This window comes from Nomascus leucogenys, chromosome 4 (assembly GCF_006542625.1).
Source record: "Nomascus leucogenys isolate Asia chromosome 4, Asia_NLE_v1, whole genome shotgun sequence".
In the NCBI taxonomy this organism is placed as follows: Eukaryota; Metazoa; Chordata; class Mammalia; order Primates; family Hylobatidae; genus Nomascus; species Nomascus leucogenys.
Genome location: NC_044384.1, coordinates 103,884,094 through 103,902,373, shown reverse-complemented (window position 1 = coordinate 103,902,373; position 18,280 = coordinate 103,884,094). Strand labels below are relative to the sequence as shown.

The 18,280-nt window shown below is 46.4% G+C and overlaps 1 protein-coding gene and 1 pseudogene across 4 annotated transcripts in view; one reads left to right on the top strand and one right to left on the bottom strand.

The window, feature by feature from the left end:
* SMARCC1 (SWI/SNF related, matrix associated, actin dependent regulator of chromatin subfamily c member 1) overlaps nt 1-18,078 on the bottom strand; it is a 198,928-nt gene extending 180,850 nt beyond the window's left edge. For all 3 annotated transcript variants that reach the window (XM_030811904.1, XM_030811906.1, XM_030811905.1), the window contains exons 1-2: nt 17,765-18,078; nt 9,093-9,212 (exon numbers count right to left, since the gene is read on the bottom strand). In XM_030811904.1, the coding sequence (XP_030667764.1) occupies nt 9,093-9,212; nt 17,765-17,959 (315 nt within the window). In that variant the 5' untranslated portion in view covers nt 17,960-18,078. The remainder of the gene's footprint in view (nt 1-9,092; nt 9,213-17,764) is intronic.
* On the top strand, nt 14,512-14,824 carry LOC100586103 (annotated as a pseudogene). Its single transcript, XR_121082.4, has one exon. The product of XR_121082.4 is annotated as a 40S ribosomal protein S27-like (transcript).
* Nucleotides 18,079-18,280: the final 202 nt, after the last annotated feature.

Sequence of the window (18,280 nt, the reverse complement as noted above, 5' to 3'; positions counted from 1 at the left end):
GGCAGGCAGATCACCTGAGGTCAGGAGTTCAAGACCAGCCTGAACAACATGGAGAAACCCTGTCTCCACCGAAAATGCAAAATTATCCGGGCGTGGTGGTGCATGCCTGTAATTCCAGCTAGTCGGGAGGCTGAAGCAAGAGAATCGCTTGAACCCGGGAGGTGGAGGTTGCAGTGAGCCAAGATCGCGCCATTGCATGCCAGCCTGAGCAATAAGAGCGAAACTCCATCTCAAAAAAAAAAAAAAAAAACAAAAAAAAACGGCAAGGAAAAGATTATCTGTGGGGGAAAAAGGGGAGTTTACGGTTGGGGAAGGAACACGTACGTTTGTTAGGGCTGTTAGCAATTTCTGACCTGGACTGTGGTTAAATGGATGTTCTCTTTATAATTATTTAACTCAAAATCTATTTTACTCACTTTCTATATATTTTGCAATAGGAAGTTGTTTAAAAAAAAAAAAAGAAACTAAACCATTATTCTACAAGTAAATTTCCTACACTATTTTGCTTAAACAGGTGCTTATATTCCACTTTCATCAGACAGAGTTCTAAGCTACAAACTCAAATGCTCACTTCAAATATATATACAACACTTACGGTCTCCTTCCTAGTCCCATGTTCCCAAAGATAGTCTCTCCATTCTGAAATTCATACAACGGCAGAGTAAAATCAGTTCAAGAATATAATATTCTACGTTTTTCCTCCAGTTGCAAATTAATTTTTTTTTTTTTTTTTTGAGATGGAGTCTCACTCTGTTGCCCAGGCTGGAGTACAGAAGTGTGATCTTGGCTCACTGCAGCCTCCACCTCCTGGGGTCAAGCAATTCTCCTGCCTCAGCCTCCCGAGTAGCTGGGATTACAGGCTCCTGCCACTACGCCCGGGTAATTTTTGTATTTTTAGTAGAGACAGGGTTTCACCATGTTGGCCAGGCTGGTTTCGAACTCCTGACCTCAGGTGATCCACCTACCTCAGCCTCCCAAAGTGCTGGGATTACATGCGTGAGCCACTGCCCCCAGCCTAGATGATTTTTTTAAGTGCAATGACAGGTTTACAATTTTGGGCATAAGGGTACATGTTCTCAAGATCTCCTGGAGCTGTGTCACGTAAAAGAGAAAACAAAATCTTGGATATCTCCCAAACACAAAATACAGAATAAAAAAATAGCTCTAGGCCGGGCACTGTGGCTCATGTCTGTAAACCCAGGACTTTCAGGGGCCAAGACGGGAAGACTGCCTGAGCCCAGGAGTTTGAGAACAGTCTGGCAACAGAAAAACCCTGTCTCTACAAAAAAAAAAAGAAAAATTAGCAGGCTGTAGTGGTGCATGCTTGTTGTCCCAACTACTCAGGAGGGTGAGGTCGGAGGATCTACCTGAGTCTGGAAAGCCGTGGTCGAATATGCAGTGAGTTGAGATCATGCCACTGCACTCCAGCCTGAGTGACAGGGTGAGAGAGGACCTGTCTCAAAAAAAGAAAAACAGCTCTATCCTATTATTACAATTGTGTTTACATTATGTATGCACACGTACTAAAGCCTTGGAGGGCTGGTAGAAAAATTAGAAACTTTACTTGTAGTGAAGGTAAAATACATTTTTCTTTTTTGTTTTACATCCACACCTTTTTAGCAATTTTTTTTGTTTCAAATCGTGTGTTTGCTAATGCAATATACCTTTAACCTTAGCCTTATGAAATGCTTGGTTCTTTCTAAATCTCTCAGCATTTGATAGAACAACAGCCAGCTGTCTGACATCCAGCATGACTTGGGAAGTTACTATATAAAGTTCCACTCTAGCTGGGCATGGTGGCTCACGCCTGTAATCTCAGCACTTTGGGAAGCCGAGACGGGCGGATCACGGGGTCAGGAGATCAAGACCACCCCGGCTAACACAGTGAAACCCCGTCTCTACTAAAATACAAAAAAAAATTAGCTGGGCGTGGTGGCGGGCGCCTGTAGTCCCAGCTACTTGGGAGGCTGAGGCAGAAGAATCGCGTGAACCCAGGAGGCGGAGGTTGTAGTGAGCCAAGATCACACCACTGCACTCCAGCCTGGGCAACAGAGCATGACTCTGTCTCAAAAAAAAAACAAAAAAACAAAAAAAAAAAACAGTTCCACTCTGATTTTTTTTTTTTTTTTTTTTTTTTTTTTTTTGAGATGGAGTTTCACTCTTGTTGCCCAGGCTGGAGTGCAATGGCACAATCTTGGCTCACTACAACCTCCACCTCCTGGGTTCAAGTGATTCTCCTGCCTCAGCCTCCTGAGTAGCTGGGATTACAGGCATGTACCACCACACCTGGCTAATTTTGTATTTTTACTAGACATGGAGTTTCTCCATGTTGGTCAGGCTGGTCTCAAACTCTCAACCTGAGAGGATCCATGCACTTCAGCCTCCCAAAGTGCTGGGATTACAGGTGTGAGCCACCGCACCCAGCCTGCACTCTGATTTGGAAAAAAAAAAAAAAAACAGTCCAAATAGTGAACTCGGCCGGGCGCGGTGGCTCACGCCTGTAATCCCAACACCTTAGGAGGCCAAGGCAGGTGGATCACAAGGTCAGGAGTTCGAGACCAGCTTGGCCAACATGGAGAAACCCCACCTATACTAAAAATACAAAAATTAGCTGGGCGTGGTAGTGGGCGCCTGTAATCCCAGCTCCTCGGGAGGCTGAGGCAGGAGAATAGTTTCAACCCGGGAGACAGAGGTTGCAGTGAGCCAAGATTGCACCATTGCACTCCAGCCTGGACAACGACAACAACAACAAAAAACAGTGAACTCTTTTTTTTTTTTTTGAGACGGAGTCTCGCTGTGTCGCCCAGGCTGGAGTGCAGTGGCGCAATCTTGGCTCACTGCAAGCTCCGCCTCCCAGGTTCACGCCATTCTCCTGCCTCAGCCTCCGGAGTAGCTGGGACTACAGGCGCCCGCCACCACGCCCGGCTAATTTTTTGTATTTTCAGTAGAGACGGGGTTTCACCATGGTCTCAATCTCCTGACCTCGTGATCCACCCGCCTCGGCCTCCCAAAGTGCTGGGATTACAGGCTTGAGCCACCGCGCTCGGCCTGAACTCTTTTTTTTTTAAGACAGAGTCTCAGCTCACTGCAACCTCTGTCTCCCAGGCTCAAGTGATCCTCCCACCTCAGCCTCCCAAGTAGCTGGGCCTACAAGCGTGCACGCACCACCACACCCAGAAAATTTTTCTTGTATTTCTTTGTAGAGATGGGGCCTATGTTGCCCAGGTTAGTTTCAAACTGCTGGGCTCAAGAGTTTTGACCACCTTGGCCTCCCAAAGTGCTGAGATTACAGGTGGAAGCCATGCCCAGCATAAACTCTTATACCATACTGATTACTCAGGGAAAAAACTGTTTGAAGTATATGATTTATATGTCTCACTGAAACATTCTTTGCTTTGTTAATTATCTATCTCATCGAATTTTGTTTTATACCATTATGGATTGTATCAATCCCTTTCATCTGGGAAAATGCTGAACACCATTTTGAGAGGAAGGCAAGTACATCAGGTCCCAGTGCCACTAAACCAGGAATTGTTTTTAATTACGGCTTCTGCCTAAAAATATTCTTCCCTAATATTTTAAAATCTGGAACTAAATAATAGTTTAGTTCCCAGGAGTCAAATAGCCTAGATATAACACTCTCTGAAAACACCATTTTTGAAAATATTCATACATTCCTAATTAAGACTCCCAATATAATTTCAATCGTATTATGTAAAATACTTTATATAATGTAATCTGTAATTTTACTCTGTTACAATTAATAAAGTGCAATCAATATGTACTATATTATAGTGAATTAAACTATTGAAAACCTCAATCAATAGCTAATTTGATAATTCTAGCCCAGTTCATAATGTAAGAGAACAGGAAATGAATACTTTAGTTGTAAAGGAACATGGAACTTTCAAATTTTTCACACATAAAATACATAACACACACACACACATCCCACAGAAAATGATAATGATAAAGCAAATGGGTAAAATGTTAACAACTGTAGATTCTGAGTGAAGGGAAAATAAAAGTTCTTCATACTAATCTTGCAAGTTTTTACTTTTAAGTATGTTTAAACTTTTGTTATAAAAAACATCAGGCAGCTAGCTGGGCACGGTGGCTCACATCTGTAATCCCAGCACTTTGGGAGGCCGAGGTGGGCAGATCACCTGAGGTCAGGAGTTCAAGACCAGGAGTGGCCAACCTGGTGAAACCTTGTCTCTACTAAAAATACAAAAATGAGCCAGGCGTGGTGGCGGGCACCTGTAGTCCCAGCTACTGGGGAGGCTGAGGCATGAGAATTGCCTGAACCCAGGAGGCGGAGGTTGCAGTGAGCCGAGATAGCACCACTGTACTCCAGCCAGGATGACAGAGCAAGACTCTGCCTCAAAAAAAAAAAAAAAAAAAAAAAATGGCCGGGCATGGTTCACACCTGTAATTACATGGCTCACGCCTGTAATCTCAACACTTTGAGAGGCAGAGGCGGCTGGATCATGAGGTCAGGAGATCGAGACCAGCCTGGCCAAGACGGTGAAACTCTGTGTCTACTAGAAAATACAAAAATTAGCCGGGCGCGGTGGCGGGCGCCTGTAATCCCAGCTACTCCAGAGGCTGACGCAGGAGAACTGCTTGAACCAAGGAGGCAGAGGTTGCAGTGAGTCGAGATCACGCCACTGCACTCCTGCCTGGGCGACAGAGCAAGACTCCGTCATAAATACATACATACATACACACACATACATACATAAATACATACGTACATAAATACCAGAATTGACTAAGCCACCTTCTACTTTCCCTATGACGTGGTTTCCCATCACCTTCAAGATAAAATGCACACTTCTAGCACAGTAAACCAGTCGTCTTACGACTGACTCTGGCCCACCTCTTTGCTGATTGCCCTCTACCTACCCTCAGCTCTAAATGTGCTGAACTATGTGCAACTACCTTTAAGTACCACATTTTCTCAGACCATACGCTTTTTTTTCTTTTTTCTTTTTTTCAGATGGGGTCTCGCTCTGTCGCCCAGGCTGGAGTGCAGTGGCGCAATCTCGGCTCACTGCAAGCTCCGTCTCCCGGGTTCACGCCATTTTCCTGCCTCAGCCTCTCCGAGTAGCTGGGACTACAGATGCCCGCCACCACGCCCGGCTAATTTTTCTTTTTGTATTTTTAGTAGAGACGGGGTTTCACTGTGGTCTCGATCTCCTGACCTCGTGATCCGCCCGCCTCGGCCTCCCAAAGTGCTGGGATTACAAGCGTGAGCCACCGCGCCCAGCCCTCTTTCTTTTTTTTGAGACGTTATCTCACTCTGTCACCCAGGCTGGAGTGCAGTGGCGCGATCTCGGCTCACTGCAAGCTCTGCCTCCCAGGTTCACGCCATTCTCCTGCCTCAGCCTCTCCGAGTAGCTGGGACTACAGGCGCCCGCCACTACGCCCGGCTAATTTTTTGTATTTTTAGTAGAGACGGGGTTTTGCCATGTTAGCCAGGCTGAGGAGGGCGTCCTTAGCTTCCCAAAGTGCTGGGATTACAGGTATGAGTCACCGCACCCTGCCAACCATAACGCTTCTATGTGTTGCTACCACTGCCTGAAAATCCCATCCTCCCCCACTTAGCTGAAGAACTCACACTCAACTTTCAAGACAGAATTCAAATGTCCTTTTCCACAGAAACATTTCCTGACATCACCAAGTAAGTCAAAGGCTCCACTCACATAGCTCATTAGACTGTGAGTCCCCTGAGGACAAATAATATACAGTATTTGTTTGTATTCTTGGGACCCTGCACCTAATCAAATTCTTAACATTTGCTGAGCTCTAATCAGTGGAGAAAAGGAGCCCTTTTAAATAAACTTTTCTGGAATAACCAGATAACCATAAGGAAAAACACAAAAATGGATCTGCCATTTCCCACACTAACTACCAGGGCAAATCCTAAATGGATCAGAGAGTGACAGGAAAAAATAAGGCTGGGGCCGGGCGCGGTGGCTCACGCCTGTAATCCCAGCACTTTGGGAGGCCAAGGCGGGTGGATCACGAGGTCAGGAGATTGAGGCCATCCTAGCTAACACGGTGAAACCCTGTCTCTACTAAAAATACAAAAAAAAAAAAAAAATTAGTCAGTGTGGTGGCGGGCACCTGTAGTCCTAGTTACTCGGGAAGCTGAGGCAGGAGAATGGCATGAACCCGGTAGGCGGAGCTTGCAGTGAGCCGAGATTGTGCCACTGCACTCCAGCCTGGGCGACGGAGTGAGACTCTGTCTCAAAAAAAAATAAATAGCCGGGCGCGGTGGCTCACGCTTGTAATCCCAGCACTTTGGGAGGCCAAGGCGGGCGGATCACAAGGTAAGGAGATCGAGACCACGGTGAAACCCTGTCTACTAAAAATACAAAAAATTAGCCGCACGTGGTGGGCGCCTGTAGTCCCAGCTACTCGGAGAGGCTGAGGCAGGAGAATGGGGTGAACCCGGCAGGCGGAGCTTGCAGTGAGCCTAGATTGCGCCACTGCACTCCAGCCTGGGCGACAGAGCGAGACTCCGTCTCAAAAATAAATAAATAAATAAATAAATAATAAGGCTGGGCATGGTTACTCATACCAGTAATTCCAGGACTTTGCGCAGCCAAGGCGGTACGATCACTTGAGCCCAGGAATTCAAGACCAGCCTGGGGCCAGGCACAGTGGCTCACACCTATAATCCCAGCACTTTGGAAGGTTGAGGCGGGTGAATCACCTGAGATCAAGAGTTCAACACTAGCCTGGTCAACACGGTGAAACCCCATCTCTACTAAAAATACAAAAAAATTAGCCAGGCGTGGTGGCAGGTGCCTGAATTCCCAGGTACTTGGGAGGCTGAGGTACGAGACTCACTTGAACCTGGGAAGCAGAGGTTGTGGTGAGCTGAAACTGTATCACTGCACCGCAGCCTGGGCAACATAGCAAGACTTTGACTCCAAAAAAAAGACCAGCCTAGACAACACAGAAAGACCCTGTCTCTATCTTTATAAATTAAAATTTTAAAAAAAAGTAAAAAATGAAATCATACAAGTACTAAAAGAACACATAGTTGAATTCCTTTATAACCTAGGAATGATAAAAGCTTCCCAATTATAATTCGAAATGAGAAAAGTAACCACATCAATATATTTAACTAAATTTATTTAACTTTTTGGATAATAAAAACATCTCAGGCAAACGCATTTACAGTAAGATCATGAAACAGTACTATTTTTATTTTATTTATTTATTTTTTTGAGACGGAGTCTAGCTCTGCCGCCCAGGCCGGAGTGCAGTGGCGCAATCTCGGCTCACTGCAAGCTCTGCCTCCGGGTTCATGCCATTCTCCTGCCTCAGCCTCCCAAGGAGCTGAGACCACAGGCGCCCGCCACCACACCCGGCTAATTTTTGTACTTTTGGTAGAGATGGGGTTTCACCTTGTTAGATAGGATGTTCTCAACTCCTGACCTCGTGATCCGCCTGCCTCAGCCTCCCAAAGTGCTGGGATTACAGGCATGAGCCACCGCGCCCGGCCTACTATTTCTTATTCTCAATTATATTTGAAAGATTAGTAAGTTGTTAAATGATTTACTGATCAAGAACAGTCCCCACAAAAAAGGTCTACTGATCATAGATTCATACAGGCAGCTAACAGCACACTAGAAACAAAAACCGAAATGAATTAAAAGACAAAAATGATGAGAAAAGATATGACAGACAATTCCTAAAAATCTAATATTTGTAAAATCAGAGTTCGAAAATATAAATAAAGGAGTATAAGATAGCAGAGGCTGGGCACAGTGGCTCACACTTGTAATCCCAGTGCTTTGGGAGGCCGAGGTAGGCAAATCACTTGAGTTCAAGACCAGCGGGGCCAACACAGTGAAACCCCGTATCTACTAAAAATACAAAAATTAGCCAGGCGCAGTGGGTGGTGCATGCCTGTAGTCCCAGCTACTCGGGAGGCTGAGGCAGGAGAATCGCTTGAACCCGAGAGGCAGAGGTTGCAGTGAGCCGAGATCACTCCACTGCACTCCAGCCTGGGTGACAGAACAAGACTCTATCTCAAAAAATAACATAACATATCATAACATAAAAATAAAAATAAAGGCCGGGTGTGGTGGCTCACACCTGTACTCCCAGCACTTTAGGAGGCCGAGGTGGGTGGATTACTTGAGGCTGGGAGTTCAAGACCAGCCTGGCCAACATGGTGAAACCCTGTGTCTACTAAAAATACAAAAATTAGCTGGGTGTGGTGGCGCGCACCTGTAATCCTAGCTATTCGGGAGTCTGAGGCACAAGAATCACTGCAGAGGTTGCAGTGAGCTGAAATCACACCACTGCACTCCAGCCTGGGTGACAGAGCAAGACTCTGTCTCATAAATAAATTAAATAAAGATAGCAGAGAAGGGCCGGCGTGGTGGCTCACGCCAGTAACCAAAGAGCTTTCAGGGGCCAATGCAGAAGGATTGCCTTCCTGCCAAAAATTTGAGACCAGCCTGGGCAACACAGCAAGATCCCATCACTACAGAAATTTAAAAGTCACACATATGCACGTGGTAGCATGTGCTAGTAGTCCCAGCCTCTTGGGAACCTGAGGTGGGAAGATGGCTACAGCCCGGAGATCAAGGCTGCAGTGCACTGTGATCAAACCAATGCACTCCAGCCTGGGCAAAAGAACAAGACCCTGTCTGTAAAAACAAAAATAAAACACACAATTCCAAGGACACCAAAATTAATTCTCACACAAGTTCAGAAGGTATCTCACCTACAAAATGTAAAAAATTCCATAAATTCTATTTATAGCACAAGACCTGCATCAGGAGAAAGCATGGAGAAGACTCGGTACAGCGAGAGGATAGGGAACTGCAACATAGTAAAATATTGTTAGGTCTTCACAATGACTGCTGCAGTATTTAATGCAAATGTTAAATGCCTCTTCAAAAAGCAGCTTCCTACAGTTAAAAAGTAGTAATATTCTATAACTAAATTTTTTTTTTTTTTTTAATTCTACACGCTAGCAGCAGCAAACGAAAAAAGCTGGATGCTACACCTAAAAGTATACATCCGAGGATGCCCAAATAATAGTAAGCTGAGGTACTTACAGGGAGTTTGGTGAAGGCCGGGTTGGTGACATGCTTCCCAAAGGCATCTTCCTGGAACTGAAGAAGCTGCACCACCAGCCCAGCCAGTGTTTTATTGGTAGGAGCATCTGCATGAACATACTGCAAGATAAAGACAGGCATTCAAAAACTAGTACAATTTTTGCAGGAGAAAATGTTGGCTTACTTCCTAGTACCTACTAAGTACTTACGTTATGGGAAATTTATAGATGTCTGAGACACGCTCTGTGCTATAAAGGAGCTTACAAAAACAAATGTGTGTGTGCATTTAAAAATGGTTAAGACGGTTAATTTTCTTTTTTTTTTTCTTTTCTTTGAGACGGAGTTTCATTCTTGTCACCCAGGCTGGAGTGCAGCGGTGCGATCTTGGCTCACTGCAACCTCTGCCTCCTGGGTTCAAGCCATTCTCTTGCCTCAGTCTCCCGAGTAGCTGGGATTACAGGCATGAGCCACTACCCCCAACTACTTCTGTATTTTTTTTTTTTTTTTTTTTTTTGAGACGGAGTCTCGCTCTGTCACCCAGGCTGGAGTGCAGTGGCGCAGTCTCGGCTCACTGCAAGCTCCGCCTCCCGGGTTCACGCCATTCTCCTGCCTCAGCCTCTCCGAGTAGCTGGGACTACAGGCGCCCGCCACCACGCCCGGCTAATTTTTTGTATTTTTAGTAGAGACGGGGTTTCACTGTGGTCTCGATCTCCTGACCTCGTGATCCGCCCGCCTCGGCCTCCCAAAGTGCTGGGATTACAAGCGTGAGCCACCGCGCCCGGCTACTTCTGTATTTTTAGTAGAGATGGGGTTTCACCACGTTGGACGGGCTAGCCTCAAACTCCTGACCTCATGTGACCTGCCCCCACCTCGACCTCACAGATAAATCTCCTGTGTTTTTTACAAAAAAAAAAAAGTGAAATGTTATCCATATTAATGTAAAGAATGTCACAAGCCCAAACCAGTAGTAGACACATCAGCTAGGAAGCTTCACGGCAAGGAAAAATAATGGGTAACACAACAAGAAAAGGATAAATTAGTGAGTTAAATGTAAAAGTTTTATTTGGCAATTAAATGTTCAATATCACTTTGAGTAGCCAATATACTCAAAAACTTTTTTTTTTTTTTGAGACAGAGTCTTGCTCTTTCACCCGGGCTGGAGTGCAATGGCACCATCTCAGCTCACTGCAACCTCCGCCTCCAGGGTTCAAGTGATTCTCCTCCCTCAGCCTCCCTAGTAGCTGGGACTACAGGCGCACACCACCATGCCCGGCTAATTTTGTTTGTATTTTTAGTAGAGACGGGGTTTCACTATGTTGGCCAGGCTGGTCTTGAACTTCTGACCTCATGATCCGCCCACTTCGGCCACCCAAAGCACTAGGATTACAGGCGTAAGCCACCACACCTGGCCTCAAAAAGTATTTTTAAATCTCCAATTCCAAGCAAGAACAACATCTATACCTGCCTTTCAGTTGGACAAGAGAGAACTTTTTTTTTTGATGGAGCAAACATTCGAACTACCATCCAACATTTCAAGGTTAATGTGGTATGTCTCTGTTACAATAAATATTTTTCAGATGAGTGGTGTATGGTCAAAATTACATCAACTGCAAAGTCTACAATTATTATGCATAGGACAAAGGGCACACAATTTCTGCTACTACCATTGAAACTTACAGCATATAAAAAGGCAATCATTTACTTTTTTTTTTTTTTTGAGATGGGGTCTTCTTCCATCACTCAGCCTGAAATGAGAAACCCCGTCTCCACTAAAAAAACAAATAAAAAAATTAGCTGGGCATGGTGGCGCACACCTATCCCCAGCTACTTGGGAGGCTGAGGCAGGAGAATCACTTGAACCTGGGAGGTGGAGGTTGCAGTGAACCGAGATTTGTGCACTCCAGCCTCGGTGAAAGAGCCAGACTCCGTCTCAAATAATTAATTTTAAAAACTTTTTTTTTTTTTTTTGGAGTCTCGCTCTGTCACCCAGGCTGGAGTGCAGTGGCGCAATCTCTGCTCAGTGCAAGCTCTGCCTTCTGGGTTCACGCCATTCTCCCGCCTCAGCCTCCCAATAAGCTGGGACTACAGGCGCCCACCACCACGCCCAGCTAATTTTTTGTATTTTTAGTAGAGACGGGGTTTCACCGAGTTAGCCTGGATGGTCTCGATCTCCTGACCTCGTGATCCGCCCGCCTCGGCCTCCCAGAGTGCTGGGATTACAGGTGTGAGCCACCGATCCCAGCCCCATAAATTTTTAATGAACAGTATTCAAGGGCCGGGAGCAGTGGTTCACACCTGTAATCCCAGCACTCTGGGAGGCCGAGGTGGGCGGATCACGAGGTCAGGAGATCAGAGACCAACCTGGCTAACGCGGTGAAACCCCGTCTCTACTAAAAATACAAAAATTAGCTGTGCATGGTGGCACCTGCCTGTAGTTTCAGCTACTCGGGAGGCTGAGGGAGGAGAATCGCTTGAACCTGGGAGGCGCAGGTTGTAGTGAACTGAGATCGCGATTGTGCCACTGCACTCCAGCCTGGGTGCACTCCAGCCTGGGTGACACAGCGAGACTCACTCTCAAAAAATAAAAAATAAAATAAAATAAACTTCGAAATAGACCTGCTATGTACCCACAAAAATTAAAAATTAAAACACTGGCCGGACGCAGTGACTCACGCCTGTAATCCCAGCACTTTAGGAGGGCAAGGTGGACAGATCACTTGAGGTCAGGAGTTCAAGACCAGCCTGGCCAACATAGTGAAACCCCCGTCTCTACTAAAAACACAAAAATTAGCCAGGCATGGTGGTGCATGCCTATAATCCCAGCTGCTTGGGAGGCTGAGGCAGGAGAATGGCTTGAACCCGGGAGGCGGAGGTTGCAGTGAGCCGAAAGTGCGCCACCGCACGCAAGCCTGGGTGACAAAGCAAGACTCCGTCTCAAAAAAAAAAAAAATACTTCAAGTATATCTTACAAAACTGACAAAATACATTGCACATATCCACAAGATAACTTCATAATCTTTAATAAGCACAGGTTTCCTAAAGGTGTCATATAATGTACTGCACTTTTTTTGTACACGGTAAAGCAACATAAAAAAATAATAACCGGCCGTGCACGGTGAATCACACCCATAATCCCAGAACTTTGGGAGGCCGAAGCGGGTAGACCACTTGAGGTCAGGAGTTTTGAGATGAGCCTGGCCAACATGGCCACTCCATCTCTACTAAAAAAAATACAAAAACTAGCCAGGCAGAGTGGCACACACCTGTAATTCCAGCTACTCAGGAGGCTGAGGCAGGAAAATTCCTTGAACCCAGGAGACAGAGGTTGCAGCAAGCCAAGAGCGTTCCACTGCACTCCAGCCTGGGTGAGAAAGTGAGACTCTGCCTCAAAAATAATAACTACAATCTTTATTTTACAGATAACTAAACAATGCCAACCAAACTCTATAGCTGAAAAAGACAATGTCCTTGAAAAAGGCTGTTCGGATGGAACCAAATCAACATTTCAGGTAAATATACATATATATGTAAACATATATGTAAATATATAGATGTAAATATATATATATTTTTTTCATTTTTTAAACCAAATTTCGCTCTTGTTGCCCAGGCTGAAATGCAATGGCGCGATCTCAGCTCACCACAACCTCCACCTCCCGGGTTCAGGCAATTCTCCTCCCCTCAGCCTCCCGAGTACCTGGGATTACAGGCATATGCCAACACATCTGGCTAATTTTGTATTTTTAGTAGAGATGGGGTTTCTCCATGTTGGCCAGGCTGGTCTCGAACTCCCAACCTCAGATGATCCGCCTGCCTCGGTCTCCCAAAGTGCTGGGATTACAGGTGTGAGCCACTACATCTGGCCTCAGGTAAATATTTTACTTTTTTTAAGACAGAGTCTTGCTGTGTCACCTAGACGTAATCTCGGCTCACTTGCAGCCTCTGCCCACCGGGTTCCAGCAATTCTCCTGCCTCAGCCTCCTGGGTAGCTGGGATTACAGGCGCATGCCACCACGCCTGGCTAATTTCTGTATTTTTGGTAGAGATGGGGTTGCACCATGTTGGCCAGGCTGGTCTCAAACTCCCGACCTCAGGTGATCTGCCCGTCTCGGCCTCCCAAAGTGCTGGGATTACAGGCGCGAGCCACCATACCCGGCCTATATTTTTAATAACTACAGTGAATATAGGCCTGGTGCAGTGGCTCATGCCTGTAATCCCAATACTTTGGCAGGAAGAGGTTAGAGGACTACTTTAAGTCCAGAAATTTAAGACCAGTCTGGGCAACACAGTAAGACCCTGTCTCTATTTATGTATTTATTTTTTGAGACACTTTCGCTCTGTAGCCTAGGCTGGAGTGCAGTGGCCCGATCTCAGCTCACTACAACCTCCACCTCCCAGGTTTGAGTGATTCTGCTGCCTCAGTCTCCTCAGTAGCTGGGACTACAGTCCTACCACACCCGGCTAATTTTTGTATTTTTAGTAGAGCGGAAGTTTCACCACATTGGCCAGGCTGGTCTCGAACTCCCGACCTCAGGTGATCCACGGGCCTCGGTCTCCCAAAGTGCTGGGATTACAGGCGTGAGCCACAGCCCCCGGACTCAGTCCAATTTTTAATAAACTATAAAATATTTAATTCTGATTAGATTTTTTTTTCCAAATCATCCCGCCAAATTACCAAACATGAAAATGCATGTAGGCCAGGCACAGGGGCTCACGCCTGTAATCCCAGTACTTTGGGAGGCTGAGGCTGGCGGATCACCTGAGGTCAGGAGTTCAAGCCCAGCCTGGCCAACACGGTGAAACCCCAGCTCTACTAAAAATAACAAAAATTACCAGAGCATGGTGGCGGGTGCCTGTAATCTCAGCTACTCAGGAGGCTGGGGTAGGAGAATCACTTCAACTTGAGAGGCCGAGATCACCCCGCTGCACTCCAGCCTGGGCAGAAGAGCGAGACTCCATCTCACAAAAAAACAACAACAACAACAAAACTGACTCCTAATTAAGAAATTTTAATTTCTATGTCATAAACAATTAATCTGGTTTTTGTTTTGTTTTGAGACAAGGTCTCGCTCTGTTGCCCAGGCTGGAGTGCAATGGTGCCAACACAGTTCACCGCAGCCTCCACCTCCTAGGCTCAAGTGATACTCCAAGGGCCCTGCCTCAGCCAAGTAGCTGGGACTACACGTGCATGCCACCACAACTGATGTTTTTTTTTGTTTTTTTGTTTTGTTTTGAGACAGGGTCTCATCATGTTGCCCAAGCTGGTCTCCAACTCCTGGGCTCAAATGAACCTCCCACCTAGAATTCTCAAGTGCTGGGATTACGGCTGCGAGCCACTGCACCTGGCCCAATTAATCTTTTGATCAAAAAAAGTCTATATTTTAGCTTTCCAGTGGTGACGACCTATCCACACAAGAACATGCCTCTCGCAAAGAATCTCCTTCATCCCTCTCCAGAAGAGAAGAGGAAACACAAGAAGAAACGCCTGGTGCAGAGCCCCAATTCCTACTTCATGGATGTGAAATGCCCAGGATGCTATAAAATCACCACGGTCTTTAGCCATGCACAAACGGTAGTTTTGTGTGTTGGCTGCTCCACTGTCCTCTGCCAGCCTACAGGAGGAAAAAGCAAGGCTTACAGAAGGATGTTCCTTCAGGAGGAAGCAGCACTGAAAGCACTCTGAATCAAGATGAGTGGGAAACCATTTCAATAAACGCATTTTGGATAAAAAAAAAAAAGTCTATATTTTATTTGAGAAAACAAAAATTTATTAGTCTCAAAATATTTCAAGTAAGAGTCAGTGTGGGCCAAGTGTGGTGGCTCGCACCTGTAAGCCCTGCACTTTGGGAGGCTGAGGCAGGCAGAGAGCCCAGGAGTTCAAGACCAGCCTGGGCAACACTGCAAAACCCCGTCTCTACTGATACTACAAAAAATTAACCAGGTGTGGTGGTTCGTGCCTGTAGTCCCAGCTACTCAGGAGGCTGAGGTGGGAGAATCACCTGAGCCCAGGAGGTTGAGGCTGCAGTGTGCTATGATCTCACCACTGCACTCCAGCCTGGGCAACAGAGCAAGACCCTGTCTCAAAAAAAAAAGCTCCTAAATGAAGTCTCGGGTATCCTCCATTTGAAAAAGAAGGTAAATAATATCTATCATTTAGGACTGCTGTGAGGATTTTAAGTGAGTTATACTTTAAGTACCTGGCACATGGTAAATGCTCAGTTGTTCACTGAATGCATGAGCTGAATGCAAGAGTTTGAGGTTGCAGTGAGCTATGATCACACCACTGTACTCCAGCCTGGGCAATAGAGAAAGACCCTGTCTCAAAAAAATAAAGTAAAATAAAAATAAATAAAAAACGACACTAGCAAAATCATGTTTACTGAGACTGAAACTGTTGTCTGCTCTGAAAAATGCAGTATTAAATGCACTAGAAACGGTTAGGTAAAACCAATGCGTACTCCAAATAGAAATGCATTGTGTAGAAAAGCAGCAAAAAACTTTCTGATAATATTTTCACCACTTCAACACTCACACCCAGAGACTGAAAAGATTCTGGCTTTCAGGCCTAGGGTATGTATGATTCTCAATCTCAGCAGACCCTAGAAATACACTCTGGCTTTACGAAGTTCTGAGAAGTCAAAGGTAACTTTGTCTATAAAGTCTCAGGGATAGTGAATCAACATTAGCCTAGTGGTCTCAATACTGCTGGGCAATTCCTCAAACTGCTTTGTAGCCACTTCCCTACCCACCCAAACAAATATCGAAGGATTATCCATGCCTAAAGCTTCTTGTAGTTGATCCCAAACTGATGCACACTGAACAGTGTGGAGAGGTAGAAATTACTGAAATTTGCCTTTTTCTACTCTCTTCCTTGATATTCAAAGGAATATGCCTCTAGATTATTTTTCTTTGTTAAAGCTTCACTTTATTTAAGACCCAAAGCATTGGCTAAAAGGAATGTAATAAAAAAGAATTAACCAATATTTTCATACATATTCAATTCCATTAGCCACTTCTGGAAGCTCTATTACCTACATTTAAAAAGTGACCAATTTATCACTGTGTAAGAAAGGGCAATATTACTAAAAATCCACAGTCTAAATGTAATTTCAAGGGGGGAAAAGTCCAAGCACCTAAAAATATAATTACTGTCTCTCACTTCCTCAAACTTCAGATAAGAAATGTAATTTTTTCTAGCTGAACTTCAAAAACAAGAAAGAAAGAGAAATGGTCATTTCTGGGTTTTTGGGTTTTTTTTTTTTTTTGAGACAGTCTTACTCTATTACCCAGGCTGGAGTGCAATGGTGCAATCTCGGCTCACTGCAGCCTCTGCCTGGGTTCAAGAGACTCTCCGGCCTCAGCCTCCGGAGTAGCTGGGATTACAGGCATGTGCTGCCACACCCGACTAATTGTGTATTTTTTGGAAAGACTGGGTTTCACCATGTTGGGCAGGCTGCTCTCGAACTCTCGACCTCAGGTGATCCACCCGCCCGGCCTCCCAAACCGCGCCCGGCCAGAAATGGTCATGTCTGAATGTACCACGTGTAATGCCAAAGGAACCCAAGATCCCTGCCCATGCCTAATAACTGCCAAACACTGACAGGCTTCACTGAGCTGTAGAGGCCAAATAAATAGGTTCCTAAACTAGTTTATATTTTCATTCATTCAACAAATATTTACTAAGCAGCTACTAGGGGTAAGGCACTAAGTATCAGCCACGTTCCCGGATACACTGCAGTGAACAAAGCCCTTGCTTCAGTGCTACGATTCTCAATAGGAAAAAGTACAGAACTAAAGAGGGTGATAGGAAAACTTCAGAGGCTGGGGAGCCTTTTTGGCTACCTGCTTCATTACACCCTTCAAGGGAGTCCTCCTGAATATTTACACAAAGGGGAAGTTGAAAAAAAAAAAAAACATTTGTTATAAACAAGGGATTAAGTCAAAACTTTGAAAACTACTGACTCGACGGAACTTCCGTTCCAAAGGTAGGAGAAATAAGTAAATGAATTTCAAAATGTGGTAAACACTACGGAGAAAATAAAGGTGACACAAGAAAAGTGCTCTAATAAAAACTGGGTTCTTGGGGAAGGCCTCCCTTTAGAACACTTTACGTACAAGTGAACATTAACTCTCACGCCACACAGAACCAGAAGCACAGTGAGGTAGAAACCGTCGTTAATAGTTCTCATCCATCCTAGAATTCATATTACCTGTTAGTAATTAACGAATAAAATCATCCCAGTCGTTTAGCAATTCAACAACAGGTAGCAAACCCCCTCGAGACTTTGAATACTCTCTAAACAAAACCTGAAGCTGCTTTTACCACGCTTGCAGGGTCTTTAGGGATCATTGTTCACACACCTAAGGCAGCTGACAAAAGAGAGAGAGTCACACTCGCTTAGTGGCTGAGCTCGACCTGCTCTGGCACACGAGACTGAGCAGGGGCTTTCATCAGGGGTGCGTGGGCTCAGAGGAGCGAGCCCCGAGCCCCAGTCAGGCCCCGGGGGCGCGGGCGCCCAGAGCGGGCGGCGGGGGCGTGGCGGGCCCGGCGCCTGCCTTTGTTGTCCCTCGTGGCGTGCGGGGGGGAGGGGCGGCCCGAGGCCCGCGAGGCCAGCTGCCGCCTCTGGCCCCTGTCGCGTGGTCTCCTGGCCCCCACGGGCGCGCGAACCCACCTTCTTGTAGTGCTTGCCCAGCCAGACCCGCACCGAATCCAGCTGGGACACCGTCTCCGGGCTCTCCCAAAACTTGGTGGCCGGGCCCCCATCTTTCCGCCGATAAACAGCTAGGCCTGCGGCTGCCGCCGCGACCCCCGAGCCCGTGGCGCCTACCGCTGCCGCCTGCCCGCCGCCGCCCGCCGGTGCGGCCATCGTCGCAGCCCGTCGTCCCTACAGCCTGGCCCACCCCGGCCCTCGCGGGGTTTCCCGGTCGTTCCAGCGCGCGCGCGCGCGCGCGTAGCCGCCACTGCCGCTTCCCGGCCCCGCCCAGCCAACCCCCTTCCGGCGCGGACGCCCGGCCCCGCCCCATCTCGGAACTGGCACTGTATCTGACGCGAGCCAGCGCACACGCATGCGCAGCACTCGTGCGGGCGCGCCAGGGAGTAGCACGTCCTGCATCCTCAAACGCGTGTTCCGCCATCCTCCGTAGGCTGCGTTCTCCCCTAGTGAGTGCCGGTCTTTGAGCCTTGCTCT